Below are 20,308 nucleotides of genomic sequence, written 5' to 3'. Positions count from 1 at the left end.
CTTCTGACAGACTAATAAGTGTTCCAGAAAGAGAAAAGAGGAAAAAAACAGGAGGAAATGAGAATGAATTCTGAAGCGTCTATCGAGTATTATTGCACAAGGTAGAAATGTTAATCCTCCGAGGCTTACCATCTACCTCATTTTGGTACTCTCCTACCACTGGTACTGAACTGAACTTCAAATAGTCTATAAATTATAAACACTCAGTTGAAGAAAAGCATTTGAAAGCTAAATAGCTGTAGATTAAGACACTTCTAGAATTATTCCAATTTCCATTTCTTGCTACTTTAACCAATTTTCTTTTTAAAAAACTCTATCATAGAGAGAAAATAAAATTCCCCAAACTCTGAAAGAAAATGCCATATTGGAAATAGAATAGGCTATGAAGTTAGGCAGATCCTGAGTTCAAATTCTGACTCCAAAATCTACAAACATGTGACTCTGGGAAAATTTATTAATAACTCAGATCCTTAATTCATTATATATCCATAATTTATTATGCTATTTTATGTTAACTTTCCAGGTAATTGCAAGGATTACAGAAAATGTGTATAAAGCATCTAATCCATAGGAGTTTTATTTTTAGCATGACTCAAAATCCTCATGAGAATCCACAGGTGTGAGAACCACATTCCCACTTTGCCTACATCAAAGAAACATTCTCTGAGCTAATGCTAGGATGACTGATGCCCCCATTGCCTGGTTTCATCTACTCCTTGTCTGTACTTCCAGCCAATTATGGGATTGATGTTTTTAAGGCGGAAGCCTGTTGCAATATGAATTCCACAAACGTGAGGCAGATCAATAGGTTTTATTTCTAACACTGTGAACTGGAAAAGTATTCTCATCTGAGATTCAGTCATAGATGGAAGAAGAAAAGCTGGGGTGATTCTGTTTCGTGCTTCCATGCCATGAGAGGAGAAACTTGAGAGAGTAAGACAAAAAAAGAGAAAAAGCAAATTCCTCCAACTTTTCTCGAAGTATAGTAAATGGATTACCACCATCCAAGTCTGAGAACCCAGGAGGAAAGGAAACATTTTAACAGCAGACTGGCCTAAAGTCTCAAAGCCATGCATGTAATGACTATCTCATAATAGTACTGTGAGGTATGATAGGACTCAGACAATGATTTGGCCACTAGAGGCTGTCAGAGTAAATTAGAATTCACCATTCCAGTCAAGGTGCGATGATGAGTCTAGGGATAAATAGCAAAGAATTAGTAAGAAAGATATCTAATTGTACACAGATATTCGTTCCTTAAAAGAGTTTATACAACAGAAATCAGCCAGCTCCCTTCATGAACTTTCTCCGTTCAGCAATTTTTATAAAAAATTTTTCTTAATTGCAAAGAAAGAAAATCTGTGAAATCTGGATCTTACTAAAGCACAGGCTTTGTAAATTCAGACCGTAAGTGAAGCAAAGCACTTGCCACCACCCGGGGGCAGCATACCATCAACTGTTGGAAGCGACCAAAGGGCAAAGAGCCAACAAAAGACTTAACATGCAAACGACAAAGACCACACCCAAAACATGTCATAGAATAGGTTTCTAACAATATGCATTCCTAAATATATTCAGATATACATACATGTATAGCTTATATATTTACATAGACAATATATAAGTAGAAATATATAATTATATATAAAATTATACTGTTATAAATTGTATTTTATATCTGTATAATACATATAATTTATTTATAATGAAATATATGACTATATAATTAGTATATATAATGTAATTTACACATACATGAAATATATGTAATTTATTTTTATAAAGTATATAATTGTATAGTATGTGTATGTATATACATATAACTGAGTATATGTATATATACATGTATATATGCATGTATATAGGTATAATATATATGGATATTATTGAAAATGGAAATGCCAATATGTTACTTTTTGTCTACTAAAATGGGAATTTTGAAAATAAACACTACAATTTCTTCTTGTAAAGCTCAAGAAAAAATTTTCTCTACCATGTAGCTTAATCCAGAATATTATTAAAAGGCTTGATAAGGGTAAATCAGATTCATCACTATTGAGTTTTCCTTAAGTGGGCAACATACGACAGGTGATAGGAATATGCATATTTTCAAGTGTAGAAGTAATAATATCTGTCCTAAAACTAACCTAAGAATGAATCTGTGAAAAGGCAAATATATTTTTACTCTGTCATGGAAATATTCTTATAATACACAAAGAAAACATAGCACTTACCAACTTTCCCATTAAATAGGTGTGAAGCATTTTATTTTTCTTAAATATATGAAAATTTCCTGCTGTGACAAATTAATATTACAATCTTTCAACAGCAACAGTCTTTAAACCTATTAAGGTCCCAAAGAGAAGCCTTTTAAGCAATATTAACAAATGTATTTTCCTTTACATAAAGCAACTTCATCATATATATTCCCAAGTCCTCTGCAGATATTTTTGTTTCTTCATATATAAAAATAAACAATAATACTTATTTCTAACATGTTATAACTGTTAAAATAATATGAAGTGCCTTACAATGTGTCTAACTGAAGTATATGCTCAGAAATGTTAGTTCTTCCTCTTTTCTAAAACTACACTACAAATAGCAAACTAACTTTACATAAAATTATGTGAATAAAAAACATCTGTGTGGGGGGAATTCGTTGTTCCTTTTTACGCTCGGTGCAAAATAAAACAGTATACCTTTCCTTATCTGCCAAACCGGCAAAGCTTCCTAGTTTTGATTTGTTGTTACTGGTGTTTTCTGGACAATATGTAATGATACCTAAAGCTGATGAGAATGGAGTCAAGCAGGTGCTCTTATACTCCCCCTGCACATGTATACGCCTGAAGTAAACACAGGTTCTGAAAAAATATTCACAGCTTTAAAGACATACACACCTTCCCAGGAAGTCTGGGACTTCCCTGGTGGGTCAGTGGTAGAGTATGCCTTCCAATGCAGGGGACACATGCTCGATCCCTGGTCAGGGAATTAAGATCCCACATGCCGCTGCGCAACTAAACCCGCGTGTCGCAACTACTGAGCTCATGCGCCTCAACTAGAGAGCCCACGTGCTGCAAACTACAGAGCCTACGTGCTCTGGAGCCCACACCACAAGTAGAAAAGGTCAAACCCACATGCCACAACTAGAGAGAAGCCCATGTGCTGCAACGAAGACCCAATGCAGCCAAATAAGTAAATAAATAAATAAATAAATATTTTTAAAGACATACACACCACTTTAAAGTATCTATATCTTTTGACCCAATAAATCTACTTCTTGAGCTCTACCTTGAGAATATAATCAGCTCTATGATCAAACACTTAAGTGTAAGATGTTCATCTTAATTTTTAATAGTGAAAAACGGACACAATCTGAATATCCAACAACAGGAAAATAGTTAAATACATTTCAGCACATTCATGTGATGGAATATTATATGGCTCATTAAAATAATGTTTTAGGAAATTCCCTGGTGGTCCAGTGGTTAGGTCTCCGTGCTCCCACTGCAGGGGTTCGATCCCTAGTAGAGAACTAAGATCCCACATGCCTCATGGCACAGCCAAAAAAAAAAAAAAAAGCCATTTTATTTTTAAAAATAACATTTTAAAATCATCTTAAATGTCAATCCCATTCACCCAGTTGCTGAAGTTCGTCCTTGATTCACCTCTTTCATACTTCACATCTAAATCATTAGAAATTCTGTAAGTTTTATTTTCAAAATGCAAATAAATCCAGAATCTCACCACTCTTTACTCCTACCAACCCATTCTAAATCACCATCATCTCTGGTCTAGATTACACTGTTAGTCTCTAACTGGTCTCTCTGTTTCCACTTTTGCCTGACTACAATCTATATTCCAATACCTGCTTGTATGATGTAAGTGTAAACACTGTCACTCTGCCCCCAAAAACAACATATAAAACTGTATGTACAGCACACTTCCAGTTTTATTTGCCAAAATATTCTTAATGGTTATATATGGTTGATGACGGGATTACATACAAATTATGTCTGTTTCTTCTGTGTTTTTAAAGTTTTTCTTTCTGAGAACATGTTTAATCAGAAAAAGTAAACTAAGATAACGTTTATAAAAAAATTTTATACAAAGTTGAACTGCATGATTCAAAATATTTTAAGTAATATTTAAAATATAATCTAAGCAAAAGTTAGCACTCGATTAAGAAACATAACCCTAATCTCAAATTATAATTCATTGAGGACAAATTTAAACATGGAAAAAAGTACATTAAAATTACATATGAGTACTTGTACTTTGAAAAAAGGAAAATGTCATAATAAATTTAAAAGAGATGTATTTTTTACATATTTTTCTGTTGTGTTCAGTCTTACAAAAATGGAAAAACCTTTTTTTGTAAATCTTCTAGCTTGAATCTTCTCTGTTAAATTATTATTTTTTAAAAAATTATCTGAGAGCTGTTGTTTTCTTAATTCTTTTTTCTCTGACCTTGAAATATAATTGACTACCCTATAGGTCTCAATGGTGTAAGTCATTAGGACGATAAAAAAAATATGGGATTAAAGTAAAAAATAAAACTTTTAAATTAAGTAATGATGTTAATAATCCTACTTTATGAAAATGGGTAATATGATAGATGTTAATTATTATTATAATCAGGATTCGTCAACTAAATAATGTTTAAATTTTTAAAAGTAAATGAACTTGAGGGCTCTTTTGTTTAAAAGATTACTAGAGAGCCCGGCTCCGGGTCCTGATCGGAGCCGGAGAGTTCCAGGCACTTGTCTCCTCAGTGGATGCCTCTCCGCCCCGCCGCCGCCCTGCGCCGCGGGACGGGGGAGACCGGACAGGTGTGTTTCACTCCTGATTCTTCCCTGAAAGTGTTTACAGTCAGCTACAAGGGAGACAGCTCCATGATGCCATCACTTGAATAACTTTGAGACCAGGCCAATGGACTGAGTAAGAATTTTCTGAAGTAATGAAGAAGTTCATGGATTCATAAAACTGCTAACTCAAGATCAAACAGAACAAGTATTAATTACATGAGATTGAATGAATTGATGGGAATAATTGTAATTTTTTTAATGACTTTTGTTTGAAACATTGCTGCTTCTTTAATGTTTTGTTTTTCTCTTTTAAGCTATCTATAAGTTACAGAAATTTGGTAAAGTATACCTTTGTGAACAAAGATGAAATGATTACTTTCCTCCCTACCTGATCCTTCCAGAATTCAGAAACTCTTATTGAATATTTTTATTTTCATGGCATTATAGTTATTTGCATAAGTCCAATAAGAATCTGTTTTCCTTGTAATAGGACATAATAAAAACACTGGTTGTATTACCAAGGCTTTAACTGGAATGTTATATTGGAGAATGATATATAAAATTATATGTGACCAGACAGATTTAAGGAACTAAGGTGGTCTTTTTGGAGCTAATGCTTATAAACCCTCTTGGAAAAAAACCCAAAACCCCCAAAAACCCTGGCCTGGTACCTGGTTTACAGGGTACTCAGCATTATAGGTAAGTGAGGAAGGTCACTTCCAGGGAGACGCAAGTACCTTAAAATATTTTGGGAACTCAAGAAGAGAGACATTCAGCCAAGTCTATATTTATTGAAGGCAAAGTCTGGTGGCAAGTTTCTGGCTTGGGTACCCAGCCTTGAGAGGCTTTTAAAAGTCTAATTTGAGATTCCTTATTTAAAGGTCTGGCCAAGCAAACTTAAAAAAGGTCTATATGGTCAATCACTATTCTTGCTGCACTTATGTAAATATCAGGCCAAACTGAACAAGACGGCTTATTTTGCAAACAAATTAGTCATTTATTATCTTTGCTAGAAATGGGGGTGACTATAGAGAGAAAAATGATGTTTCAGTAGGAAGCTATAGCACACCCTTATGGGTCTGAAGTTCTAGTCCTGTTCATTGTCTTTAAGGTTTTATCTACCTGTTAATGTGACTGGATCCTGAATTCTTCTAGTTTCCTCCAGTATTTGGCTACAAGTCTCTAAATTAACATTTCCAGTTTTTCTCCCACCCTTCTGACTTGGAATCACTGAGAACTAAAACTGTCCTTTCCTGAAGCCCGGAAGCTGGGGCTGGCTGACTTGATTTAAACTTCAGAGAAATCACTACAACAGATCATATATGGGCAACCTTCATGCCTGTTGCTGTGTGGGCCACTCAGAAAGTTCATGGAACACCTGATGACCTCACCAGAGACATTTTAAACTGCAAATCAGGAAAATCCATCAGATTGCTACTGCCTGTCCTCACTGTATCACCTAAAGATGCTTTAAGCCCAACATCTAGAAGTCTTAACTGACTGCCTTCTGGACTCAAAAACTGAGTTTATGTTTGTTCTAACCATCAACCTTTGTGGGGTTTTTTTGTTTCCATAGAAATGCCCCTTATTAAATGCTTGATTACTCATACCATATACTCCTACCTATACCACCACCTCCTGAAATGAGACACAACTGTGAATGGACTGACCAATTTCCAGGACTGAGGTTGATTCAGCGGGTTATGGGACATTCTGCCAACTCGAAACTTCTTGGGGAAGTTTCATATGGAGAATGACAGGGTTTAGGACATGCTACTCCAAAATATGGCACCTTGGCATGTTGACTAATTTAAGGTGAAGGAATTTGAGAAATGGCAGGTGCAGGACTTTCTGACCCTGAAGCATGCCATAAGACCCTCATGTGAGCGATGCCGTACCTATGCCCAAAGGAAAAGGGTTAGATGGATGGATATTGAGAAGAATTTGAACAAACTGGCCTTGCTAAGTTTCCCTGTTTACTACTCTTAGCTCATACTCCTCTTTGTCCTATCATATTTTTCCGTGACTCTCTACTCTTCATCAAACCTAGTATAAAAACGCTCAGACTTAACCATTTCTTTGGTCTTTATTTCCTCATGAAGTTTGCTGTGTCACATAAAATTTATATTAAGTAAAAAAAAAAAAAAGATTACTAGAGAAAATATGGTTATTTAATCAAAATATGACTTCATTGCAACATTCACATTCTATAACCTCAGAGTATGGCAAATAATGTTATTAATAATATAGGACCTCCCTGGTGGTGCAGTGGTTAAGAATTCTCCTGCCAATGCAGGGGACATGGGTTCGAGCCCTGGTCCGGGAAAATCCCACATGCCACGGAGCAACTAAGCCCACGAGCCACAACTACTGAGCCCACACTCCTAGAGCCCGTGCTCCACAACAAGAGAGGCCACTGCAATGAGAAGCCTGCGCACTGCAATGAAGAGTAGCCACCACTCACCGCAACTAGAGAAAGCCCGTGAGCAGCAACGAAGACCCAACGCAGCCAAAAATAAATAAATAAGTTAATTGATTTTTAAAAAACTGCTGCACACTCATACCCCTGAAAAATTAAGGCTTCTCAATAAACTGGTTATACATGCATTAAAAATAAAAAATAATAATAATACAAAGGTTAGGATACTCAAATAAAAAGAAGGTAAATGTTCACAAAATGTGGACTTTGCCACAATTACTCCAACTCCAAAATATCTCTGCAAATTATTCCATGTGAAATCTGAAAAACATACCTTTTTTTCTTCTTTCTTATCCATAGTGTAAGCATAATTAAGTTTTGAGAATGGAAAATAATAAAGTACAGCGTTCATTTTCTATCAAAATAGAGACATGAGCAAGAAAAAGCCAAAGCAGCTGCAAGAAGGTGAGGGATGACAGGGAGCGAGGAAGAGGCACAAGCCCTAAGACCCTGGGAGGCGGATACAGCTCTGGGAGAAGAAAAACAGGATAGCAGAAGTTAGCAGAGGACAGAAAATGACGACCAACAAGAACTTATGATCAAGGACTTGGGTCAGAGTTAGACAAAGGAACTAGTATTTGGGAGACTTGCTGTGAATAAATCTTTATTTTTCTCCCGTAAGTCATTCTCTCTCAACCAATGTCTAGCATTTTGCATGGACAAAATTACAAGATTGTGACAGTTCCAGAGAGCTTAAGATTTTGTAAAAGAGTTTCAGAAGTTCTCATCCATTGTCATTTCCATTCTATCACCAATCATTAGGATGTAGGAAATTTTTTTTCAATTAAATTCAACATATTCTCCACAAAGCTAAGTATTGTGCTTTCCACAATAAAGGCTCAAATATATGTATCAATTAATTAGATTATCAGAACTTATTTTTTAAGAAATATAAATCAGGAGGTGATTTTTTAAATGCTACAGGAAGATTATTTGCTTTATTAAATAATCCTATAAATATAAAAATATGTTAAATTTTTCTGTAAATAATAAACACATCTAGTGTGTTTCCAATGTAATTGAAAGTTATAAGAATTTAATAGATAGCTAACTATTCCCAAGAAAACTTAAGGAACAACGATAGCTATAGCTTTGTTCTAATCCTAAGTGAATCAGTCATTTTTTTTTTATTAATTAACTAATTTATTTATTTATTTTTAGCCGTGTTGGGTCTTTGTTTCTGTGCGAGGGCTTTCTCTAGTTGCGGCGAGCGGGGGCCACTCTTCATCGCGGTGCGCGGGCCTCTCACTATTGCGGCCTCTCTTGTTGCGGAGCACAGGCTCCAGACGCGCAGGCTCAGTAGTTGTGGCTCACGGGCCCAGGTGCTCCGCGGCATGTGGGATCTTCCCAGACCAGGGCTCGAATCCGTATCCCCTGCATTGGCAGGCAGATTCTCCACCACTGCGCCACCAGGGAAGTCATTTTCAACGTCAAACTTACTAGAGAGAGCAAAATTTAAAAATCTCTTTTCATATAAGCAATGTCGTCTCAGAAAAGTTATTATGTCATTCTGTTTCTGTATCCTTCCTCTTGCTTGCTATCAGTTCATAAATTACTATCACTTCCTAAATTTTTATTTATAGGAGTCTAATTACCCCATCAGCATATTATCTATGAGCCTATGGTCTATTTTGCTTTTAACATATTACGCAAACATCAACTATACACTCAGTCAAAGAAATGCATCATCAAATTACAATTTGTAGGCCAACTAGGAGAAACCAATTCAGTATGGGGCCATGGAATGGATTTTCAGAAGATGAGTCTAGTCCCAGGTTGGTACCAGCTACATGTATCAAAATTATTTGGGGAGGGGTTTCCCTGGTGGCGCAGTGGTTGAGAGTCCGTCTGTCGATGCAGGGGACACAGGTTTGTGTCCCAGTCCGGGAAGATCCCACATGCCGCGGAGCGGCTGTGCCCGTGAGCCATGGCCGCTGAGCCTGCGCGTCCGGAGCCTGTGCTCCGCAACGGGAGAGGCCACAACAGTGAGAGGCTCGTGTACCACAAAAAAAAAAAAAAAAAAAAAAATTATTTGGGAAGATAAATGGGCTATTTCAGATGTTTTGTTTTTCAATATTTCTCTGTTACTAATAGAATTGGTTAACACTAGGAAAATTATCCCTTTCCTAAGGAATACCTCAAGTGCCAAAAGGAATACCACAAATGTCAATACCATGGCATTCCCAAGGCCTTCCATTCATTGAAACTGCAAATCACATGTCCCTCCTCTAAAATTTAATTATCCTGACCAATTATTCCACTGTATACGCAAGTGCAAACAGTAACTCTATTATTTGACTAAATTCAATAAAAAGTTATTGAGTTTCGGGTATGCACCAGAACTAGATCTACCTTGGCCCTGTCAGGAATTCAGTCTCCTTACTCAAACCTATAATACCTTTAAAAATGACACAAATCTAATGCCCATCAGTAGATAAATAACTAAATAAATGATGAATTATTTACACTATGGAATTCTGAGCATCAATTAAAATGATAAATGAATAGACCGTTTAAGGCTTACTGTTTAAGACTTAAACAGTATAAGGTTATTTTAGTCCAGATTTGTGATTTCTTGGCAACACAAAAGTTGGTAGGCTTTTAATTTGTTTGATTCCAGTCAGTGCCATGTGCCAATAAATACAAGATTCTTTCTTGGAGATTATCCTCACTACTGGTTTTGCTGTTTCCACATAGCCATTTGTGCACACAGGTATAGTGTGTATACTTGAACTTAATGGTTGTTATCTTGAGGCCATCTAAGATAGCAGGTTAGAATAAGAAAGCCATACCCCTAATTTGTTCTTTGCCATGGGACTTAGTCATAATCAGCTCCTTCTAGGCCCCAGATTTCTAGACTCACTCTCTCTTCCCTTTTATTTATGCTCATAAGACAACTAATTCTTTCCTGAGTTCCTTTCTTTCTTGTAATAGCTTGTTCAAAGCAGAATGTCAAAGCCAACACATACCATTAATTCTTTCGAACCACTTCCCCTACAACTATAGGGGAAGTTTTCTTCCTAAATTATCACAAGTACAGTTTTATCAAATGTTGCCACAGCTTAATATGAATTTCTACCTTTACACCTCTGATATCAATTTCCTCACCACAAACCACCTCATCTCTATGCCAGTGCCTCATACTTTTAGGTATTGTCACAGCAGCAACCCATTTTAAGGTACACATTTCTGTATTAGCTCCTGCAAGTATTTTATCCACAGGTTCACTCTCTTATTAAAGTAACACTTTATTTCAGTTTTTCACCTACTCCATTAATATAGAGTGTCTACCATTAAATAGAAGCTGAGTTCTATTAAACATAAAAATATGAAAGGCAGGATCCCAGATAAAATGCTTAGTTTAAGTAGTTACTAAATTTAAACACAAGCTTACTTTAAGTCAAGAAAAAAAATACATTAGATGCATAGCTTTTGTTGTTTTACAAACTACCCATATTAAATAAAGAAATGTTGCCTAACAAAACTGCCTCAGAAGTATAGTAGCACTAAAGGTACTATCGACCAGGTCAACAATATAAAATATCTCAGGAACAGATTAGGGGAATGGGGAAAAAATAAAAATAAACAAATCTTTAACTTGTTCTACTTTTTTCCATACGACGTTTCCATATTCATTTGTCTATAGTCCCAACAATAGAGAGATGTGCTATATCTAACTAATTATAGTTCCTGCCTTCAAAGTATGTCCCCTTCACTGACTTAAGAGTTCTTAGAGAACTTTATAACTATTAAACTAGTTCTATTCATTCAAGATCAGCAATAGGAAGAGCTTGTCTCTCCTAAAGCCCTTTGGCTCTAAAAGGTTTCTGCCTAATGGAAGGAATATTACAGTTAAGTTTCGATTTCCATGCCTAAAGGGTCTGCTAAAGGCCTAGATGCACCTGTCCTCTACACCAGCTCTGTCCAATAGAACTTTCTGTGATGACAGGTATTTTCTATATCTGTGCTGCGAATACGGCAGTCACTAGCCACATGAGGCTACTGCACACTTGAAATGTAGATAGTGTGACTGAGGAACTGAATTTTAAATTTTAATTAATTTAATTAGCCACATGTGGCTACCATGTTAGTGTAGCTTCAGACGCTAGACTCAGTTACATCTATTGGAAATACTACTCACTAAAAATACGCTTATGCTGATTCTCAGCTACATGTAACAGGTTCATAGCTTTTGTCTCACTCCAATACCTACTCCATCAATCTGGGTAACCTGAAAGATAATATGGGCAACACATCTAAAAATATGACCTCTCCATTTCCTTGGCCTCTTCATGGCCTCTACTTAACCCCATTCCATACTCAAACTCTGAACCTTATTATCCCATAACTTGTTCTGCCTCCAAAAGCACTGATTCAGGTAGCCTGCTCTCTGATATCAAACAAATATCCTTTCATATTTACTGTTTAACCATAATGATCAGTCTCAAAGGGGCCCTCCAATTATATTTCTACTGGCACATTGGTCATATTTCTATGGTTGACTTGGTCTCCCTACCCTCTACAATGACTATTTCAAATCTACTCTACTCTCCAACTGCCTTCCTCCTCCAAATTCCCTCCATATTCAAAGCATATGAGTTTGCCTTCTTCACAAAGAAAGAAGCATCAGTGAGAAACTTTACTAATAACTGCCCTCATCTAACCATCCCTTTTTCTACATATATAATAAGGAGGTGTCCCTTCTATCTAAAGCCAACCCTCCACTTGTACTCTGGCTCTTATCTTTCCCAGGTCTTCTCAAGAACTTTACACCAGTGGTTCTCAGAGCGTGGTTACCCATAAGGTAAAGTACTGAATACTTCCCAGAAATAAAGACATGTACTACACAAAATGTTAAAGGAAGTTCTTGAAGCAGAAGGAAAATGATACTAGATGAAAATATAAGTCATAAAAAGGAAATATGGTTCAAATATGGTAAATATGTGGGCACTGATGAAAGACAATTGTTTGCTTATTTTAATTTCTTTAAAAATCTACTATTTAGGGACTTCCCTGGTGGCTCAGTGGTTAAGAATCCACCTGCTGATGCAGTGGACATGGAGTTGAGCCCTGGTCCAAGAAGATCTCACATGCCGCATAGCAACTAAGCCCGTGCGCCACAACTTCTGAGCCCGTTCTCTAGAGCCCGCGAGCCACAACTACTGAGCCTGTGAGCCACAACTACTGAGCCCGTGTGCCACAACTACTAAAGCTCACATGCCTAGAGCCTGTGCTCCACAACAAGGGAAGCCACCACAATGAGAAGCCCACACACCGCAACGAAGAGTAGCCCCCGCTCGCCACAACTAGAGAAAGCCTGTGTGCAGCAACAAAGACCCAAAGCAGCCAAAAATAAATAAATTTATTTTAATCTACTATTTAAAGCAAAAATAATAACAACGAATTGAGAGATTTATAACATATGTAAAAGTAAAATCTATGACAACAACAATGAAGAGAAAAGGAGAGGAGAAATAAAAGTATAATGCTATAAGATTCTTATGTTATATATAAAGTGGTATAACATCATTTGAAGACAGATTGTGCTAGGTGAAGGAAGCATATTATAAACACTAGAGCAACACCTAAAAAATAAAACGAAGAGGAATACCTCATTAGCCAATAGCAGAGGTTTTTCTTTTTTAAGTTCTGAAAAATACTCAATACCTCTAAAGGGCTAGGTAGTAAATATTTTAGGCATTGCAGGCCATATGGTCTCTGTTTCAACTCAAAGACTGTAAGACAAAAGCAGCTATAGACAATATGTAAATAAATGGGCATGGCAGCATTCCAATAAAACTTTATATACAGATGGTGGGCTAGATTTGACCTTGGGTGATACTTTGCTGATCTCTGACCTAAGAAATTTACCCCTTAATAGCTAGAAAAGGAAGAGATAAACTAACCCAAAGTATACATAAGAATGGAAATAATAAAAATAAGAACAGAAACAAGTATCACAGAAAACAAACAATAGCGTAAGTTAACAAAGCCAAAATGTGTTCTTTGAAATGAACAACAAAACTGATAAACCTCTAACTAGAGGTTAGAGAGAAAGAGAGAAAGATCACAAATTACCGGTTTAGAAATAAATGAGGGATTAACACAACAGATCCTACAAACATTAAAAGGATAATAATGAGGGAATTCCCTGGCAGTCCAGTGGTTAGGACTGTGTGCTTTCACTGCTGAGGGTGCAGGTTCAATCCCTGGTTGGGGAATTAGGATCCCACAAGCCGTGCAGCGTGGCCAAAAAGAAAAAAAAAAGAAAGAAAAGGGTAAGAATGAAGTATTATAAGCAACTTTATACCAATAAATTTGATGTCTTACACAAAACTGACAAGCTTCTTCTAAAATTTGTATGGAAATTCAATGGACTTAAACTGCCAAAACAATTTTTGGAAAAAAAAAAGTGCAAAACTTACAGCACCTCAAAGATATGAACTATAAGACTTCCTATAAAGGCACAGTAAATTAAACAATATAGAATTTGCATAAAGACAGACATACAGATGCCTGAAACAGAAATAAAGTCCAAAAGTAAATAAGTAAACACACACAGTGATTTTCAATATAGGGGCCAAGGTAACTGTAGAGAGAAAGGATCATCTTTTCAACAAGTAGCACTGGAACAACTCAACATCTATTCAACCCTTACATCAAACCATATATAAAAATTAACTCAAAATGAATCACAGACCTAAAGGTAAAAGCTTAAAAAATAAATCTGCTAAAGGAAAACACAGGCAAAAATCTTTCTGCATCAGAGTAGGCAAACATTTCTTATGTAAAAGATAAAAATGAACCGTAACATTTAAAACTCTTCAAAATTTAAAACTACTTCTACTTGAAAGATACTGTTAAGAAAATGAAAAAGCAAATCATAGAATGGAAGATAATATTCTCAATACACACCTGACAGAAGACTTGTACACAGAAAATAGAAAGAATTCTTGCAACGGAATAAGAAAACAAACAACCCGAAGTTTAAAATATCAAATGACTGGAACATATATTTCACAAGGAAGACATATGAATGACTAATAAGTATACTAAAAGACGCTTAACATCATTAGTCATCAGTGAAATGCAAAATAAAACAAAAAAGATACCACTACTCACCCACTAGAACAGATAAACTTAAAAAGACTGACAGTGCCAAGTACTCGCCAGGATACGAAGCCGATGGAACTCATATTCCACTGCTATTGGAAATGCAAAATCGTGCAGCCCTTTTGGAAAAAGACTTTAGCAATTTCTTAAAATTTTAAACGTACTCTTACCATACAACCCAGAATTTCCACTCCTAGGTATTACCCAAGAGTAGTCAAAACATGTGTCCACATAGGGATTTGTACAAGAATGTTCTTAGCAGCTTTGTTCATAATAGCCCTAAATGAAAACAATCTAAATGTCTATCAACAGGTGAATGGATAAACAAATTGGTGTATATCCACGTAATGGAATACTATTCAACGATATAAAGACACAACATAGATGAATCTCAAAAATGCTACCCCAAATGAAAGAAGTCAGATACCAATAGTACATATCGTCTGATTCCATTTATGTGAAACCCTAGTAAAAGCAAATCTAATCTAAAGTGATACTGGATAAGTGGCTGCCAGGATAGAGCAGGGAGAGTGTAAAAAAAAAAAAAAGGGAATTGAGTGGAAAGGAGTACAAGGAAAATTTGGGGGATAAAAAAAAAATGGCCTATATCTTGACTCTGGTGGTACTTAGACATATGTATACCTTTGTCAAAATGCACTGAGCCATGTATTTTTTCCTCAGCTAACTTTCAATTCGCTAGTATTTTTTCACTAATGTCTACCCAACGTTCAAATCGTTCACTGAGTTTTTAATTTCAATAATTATATTTTCACTTCTTGTCTTATATCTACCCATACCTTATTAGAACATTTAAAAAACACTTCAAGTATCTTTTAAAGCACCTGCCAGTACTTTAAGTATTCCTACCACCTCAGATGTAAATGTTCTCAATTGATGTGCAACTCATTTCTTTACATGTTTTGTAATATTGAATTTTGCATAAAAGTCTTTTGTGTGTTCTGTGAGCTACAGAAGCATTCCTCACTGAATATTTTCAAGTTTACCTCTAAAAGGTCATGCTGGTTCTACAAGGATTGGACCATTTTGAAGATAATTTCTCAGCTAAATCCTTGGACATAAGAGTAGCATAAACTAAGAACCTACATCCACGTGTAGCACAGCCTGGGGTTCCAATTTCTTTGTGACTTTTTTCCTACTCCGTATCCAGAGTAAATATCAAATCCCCTGTAGCTGGTAGGTAGGGGCTTTCTAGGCCACATTTTCATAGTAGGGCAGCCCTTCCAGGCCCTAAGGTTCACACAGGCAGCTCTTTTCTAGTCCATAGGGCTTGAAGCCTAGATTTCCCTAATGTTATGATTATCAACTTCAGCCTCCAAATAGATTTGCACAGCCCAATGAGCCATTTAGACTTTACCTCCTCTCACCATTTGCTTTTAGATATCCTTTTTATTTCTAGTACATGAGCATTTTTCTCACTTTGTTTTAAGCTTGGCTACATACCCCACAATTCATTTGTTATATTTTATCCAGTTTCTACTCCACATGTTTGGAGTGAGAAGTCCTTTCATGATAGCAAAACCTTGATACCAAAAAGTGACAAGAACAGTATGAGAGAGATAAATTACAAGATGATTACGATTAGGAACACAGATTTAAAAGCCATAGGTGAAAAATTTAAAAACTGAGCACAGCAAAGTATTAAAAAAATGTCACCACAACCAAGTTGGGTTTATTTCAGGAATGCAGCGCTGGCTTAACATTAGAATACTTAATAATGTAATAATTCAAGGGTCAGCAAACTTTAGAGAGGAAATATTTTAGCCTTTGTATGTCACATGCAGTCTGTCACTTATTCTTCTTTAGTTTTGTTTTTCATTGTTTATGATCCTTTAAACACGTAAAAACAATTATCAGCTCACAAGCCATATAAACACAGGCTATGGGCCATAGTTTGCCAATTCCTGATATATTTTAACTTGCTAACAGAATAAGAGAGAAAAATCATATGATTATCTCAGTAGATGCATAAAAATGTATTGATAATATCCAACATCTATTTATGATTTTTTTAAATTGTGCATAATCTAGGAAGATAACTCCCTTAACCTGATAAGGATTATCAACTTATAGCAATTTATAGCAACCTATACCAAACTTCCTTCTTAATGGAGAAATGTTAGAAAAATTCTTGTTAAGATTGAGAACAAGATAAGGATGGCTGTTGTCTCTACTTCTCTTCAGCATTGTATCCTAGTCATTACAATAAGGAAGGGAAAGTAAATTAAAGGATTAAGATTTGGAAAGGAGAAACAAAACTAGTACTACAGAAGAAATAATATGATGGTCTACATAGAAAACCCTAGAAAGTACAGATAAAGTATTATTAGAATTTACAAAGAAGTTTAGCAATGTGGCTAAGTATAAGATTGATGTATCTCTTTATTCACAGGCCGGTTACTTGGTTGAGTTTAGCTTGCAGAAGCTCTTGAAGAAACGTAATTAGGCAAGCTTCCTTCCAGAGAAAATTTCATCTTAGTTTCTACTTAGACACTACTGAACTGAGACCAAAACCCCAAAATGTAAACAGTGGTGTTGTTAGATAAGTTATGAATAACTTGTTTTCTCTTTTGTATTTTCCATATATTCTATTCCTGATCTTATTTTATTTTTATACAGAAGCAGCAGCAATACAGTTTATTTTTAAAAGAAGTTATACACAGGACACACAAAAAAACTATTTAAGTATTATTGAAAAGCACAAAAGAATATTCATCAAGCATATACTTACTTTTCAAACAGTATCTTAATTAATTCTCATAAAAATTCTGTAGCTTTAAGTATTATGATGCCTAATTTTGCAGAAGAGGAAACTGACGCTCAGAAAGGTTATTTGCCCAAGTGACAGTACTGGGATTTGAATTTGAAAATACTTGTTCCAAGGCCAGTGCTTTTTCCACTGAACCACGCTGCCGCCCACAAGAGAGCGTTTTCACATTACCAGCTAGTTCTAACTAAGAGATAGTAATTAAACAATTACCTGCTAGTTCTAACTAAGAGATAGTAATTAAACAATTCTCCACTCCCGACAACAATATTTAAGCTACTGACATTTTAAAGAAATTAATATGAACAGCTTTTTTATCTGCTGATAGATACTATACCTAAACTCAACTACAAGCTATTTCAAAAAGAAAAGACTCTAATATGAGTTAAATGCTTTTTCAAAGTATGGCTAATTACTTTACCTATTAATGGGACATGAAGCATAAAAATGTTGTCTAGTGACCAATATAATTATAAAAATGATCAACCTGACTAGCAATCAAAGAAAGAAAATTCAAGTAACAATGATATATTGATCAAATTGGCCAAAAAAATTTTTAATAGTAATAGCCAGCTTGGGTAAAAAGTGAAATTCTCATGCATTTTAGGAGAGAATGTAAAAATCTGCTGTAGGCCAGTTGATAATATTTACACTTTAAAACATATGTGGCTATAGAGCTAGTAATTCTTTACCTAGGAATTAATCCTTAGGAACTAATTGCAATATGTGTATAAAGATTTAGCTACAGGGCTGCTTATCTTAGAATTACTTATAAGGGCAAAAAAGAAAAAAATAATAAAGAAAAGGAAACTGAAATAAATCTAAATCTACCTAATTAACCTAAGAACTTCGGTTAATGATTTTTAATATATTTTTTAAAAAACTAAATCCCGGTTTCAACATTTACAGGCGAGGAGACCCTGAGCAAGTCCACTGAACTCTCTCAATTTCATCGAAAGGAGTGAGAACAATAATAGGACCAATTTCATAGCGGTAGTTTAAGAATGAAACAAAACAATTCACGTAGAGACCGCAGCACAGAGCTTGGCCTATGTATGCTGTCCATCAGTAATATAGTTAATGTCATGATTAGGAAGGCAGATATAAAATCTGATTCCCTAGATTTGTAACTTACTAATGGTTGTGCAAGTTATGTGCCTCTCTGTATCTCAGTTTTCTCTTCTATGAAATGAGAATAATCCCATAGAGTTTGTGTGAGGATTATATAAGTATTTAGAAAGTATTTAGCACAGTGCTTGGCAAACAGTAAGCTGTCGACAAATTTTGACTTTTATTTTAAGCACTTGTATTAGTATTGAATAAATATATATTATTTTTATAATAAATTATATACCAACTCGGAGTTGTTTACTGTATTAGGTATGTCCCCTGCATTGGCAGGTTGATTCTTAACCACTGCGCCACCAGGGAAGTCCCATCCTTATAAGTTCTTACAGAATAAAATTTCATATCTTGGGATTTCTTCCCTGTTCAAGAGATGTACATGATTCCCTCAAAGACCCAAACCTGGAAGAAATAAACCCTTATGCAAGGGATGTTTTCCTACCTTAACAGCTTCTCCAAGAGTTTGGTTTTTGTCAGCTTCCTCACTGGAATGTAATTCAAGCCTATAATTCAACTCCTGTAGTTGCTGTGCCTGCTCATTCAATAGCATTTGAGCCTGCTGTTCCCGTAGTAATGCATTATTCAATTCTTCACATGCACTTGCAAACTTCTCGTGGGTGATCAATTTCTGAACAAAGAAAAAAATTTCAATTATAAGCTAACTGTATTGTTGTATCATTTAATCTTCAGAACTCTATTTGCTAACAGAAAGAGAATACAAGCATTTCTAAATATCTGATAGATGACAAAAGTACAATTCATTTTTCTTAATTTCCTAAGTCAAGATAAAAAACATCACTCTGATTTTTTTTTTTTTTTTTTGGCCGTGCCATGCAGTTCCCCAACCAAGGATCGAACCCATGCCCCCTGTAGTAGAAGCGTGGAGGCTTAACCACTGGACCACCAGGGAAGTCCCACGTCACTCTGATTTTTAAAGCACAACAGCTATACTCCCAAAGTTATAATTTTTAGTCAAATAAAATCTCAGGAAATATTCATGTTCTAAGTAAATCCATAACGCTCGGTTTAAATCTTGATACATGAACACTTTTTATAAAGATAACGATGTGGGAATTAAAGCTTTTAACAAGTTCAAATGCTTTTAAAGGATTACCTGAAAGTCTGTGTTCAGTGTATGTTACCATTCAGGTTTCCCTGGTCAAACTACCCTCTCCTTGGAGAGTCCTTACCACACCATACCTCTCTCACTCCCACCACCACTCACGCTATTGCCATCTTCTTGTATTTTCTTCACAGCCATTATCATTATCTAAATTCACCTTAGATAGTTGTTCACTTCTTTACTGCCTGTCCGCACCCTTCCACCAACCACACATTGAAGGATGTGAGCTCCACAGGGCAGAGACCTCCTTCAGCTTGCTCACCCATCACACAGAGGAGTGCCTGGCATTCAGTAGCTTCTCAGTAGGTATTTGCTGAATAAAAGAATATCTATTCATATATAAACACCTGGCAATAAAACTCTGCACAACTTTTACAATATCATGACTGCATCTGCTCTGGAATAACTGACAGTTCTAGAGAGGGGCCATCTCTTAAGGGGTATGGAATCCAGTACAGGACATACTTGTATTATCTCCTGTGCAAAACTCTTAAACAAACAAAAATTAGTTACAACGAATGGCAAGAGACACCTTGATCTTGAGGTACAAAGAACAGAAATGTTTCACAAATGGTAGGTAACCTGAGAAATATATGTGGAAAACTAAAGGAAACCATGCAGGTCTCTTAATCACACTAAGTATATATAAATCTATTTAAGACTGATAACTTTCCCATTGTTGAAAAGAATTTGAGGTGTCAACTTTTTAACATCCCTCTATTCGCTAATGGCACAGCACTTCTCTGGGTCTTGTGAACAAGTATTTTTGTACTTCTTCTACCTTTTACTTGTTATTCTGTTTTAAATTACCACTCCTTGCCATCAGAACATTCTGTTCTTTGCAATCTACTTGGCCTCCATAAATGAAGATCCCCATC

At 35.7% G+C, this 20,308-nt stretch overlaps 1 protein-coding gene across 1 annotated transcript in view; it reads right to left on the bottom strand.

The window, feature by feature from the left end:
* Positions 1-20,308, bottom strand: part of CCDC171 (coiled-coil domain containing 171) — a gene marked incomplete at its 3' end in the record, with an annotated part of 361,839 nt that overhangs the window by 136,648 nt on the left and 204,883 nt on the right. Inside the window, exon 21 of the mRNA XM_082842979.1 lies at positions 18,750-18,935. Coding sequence (XP_082699105.1) covers positions 18,750-18,935 — 186 coding nt within the window. The remainder of the gene's footprint in view (positions 1-18,749; positions 18,936-20,308) is intronic.

Source organism: Leucopleurus acutus (genome assembly GCF_964270905.1).
Source record: "Leucopleurus acutus genome assembly, chromosome: 7".
NCBI lineage: Eukaryota > Metazoa > Chordata > Mammalia > Artiodactyla > Delphinidae > Leucopleurus > Leucopleurus acutus.
This window is presented reverse-complemented; position numbering and strand designations above follow the sequence as displayed.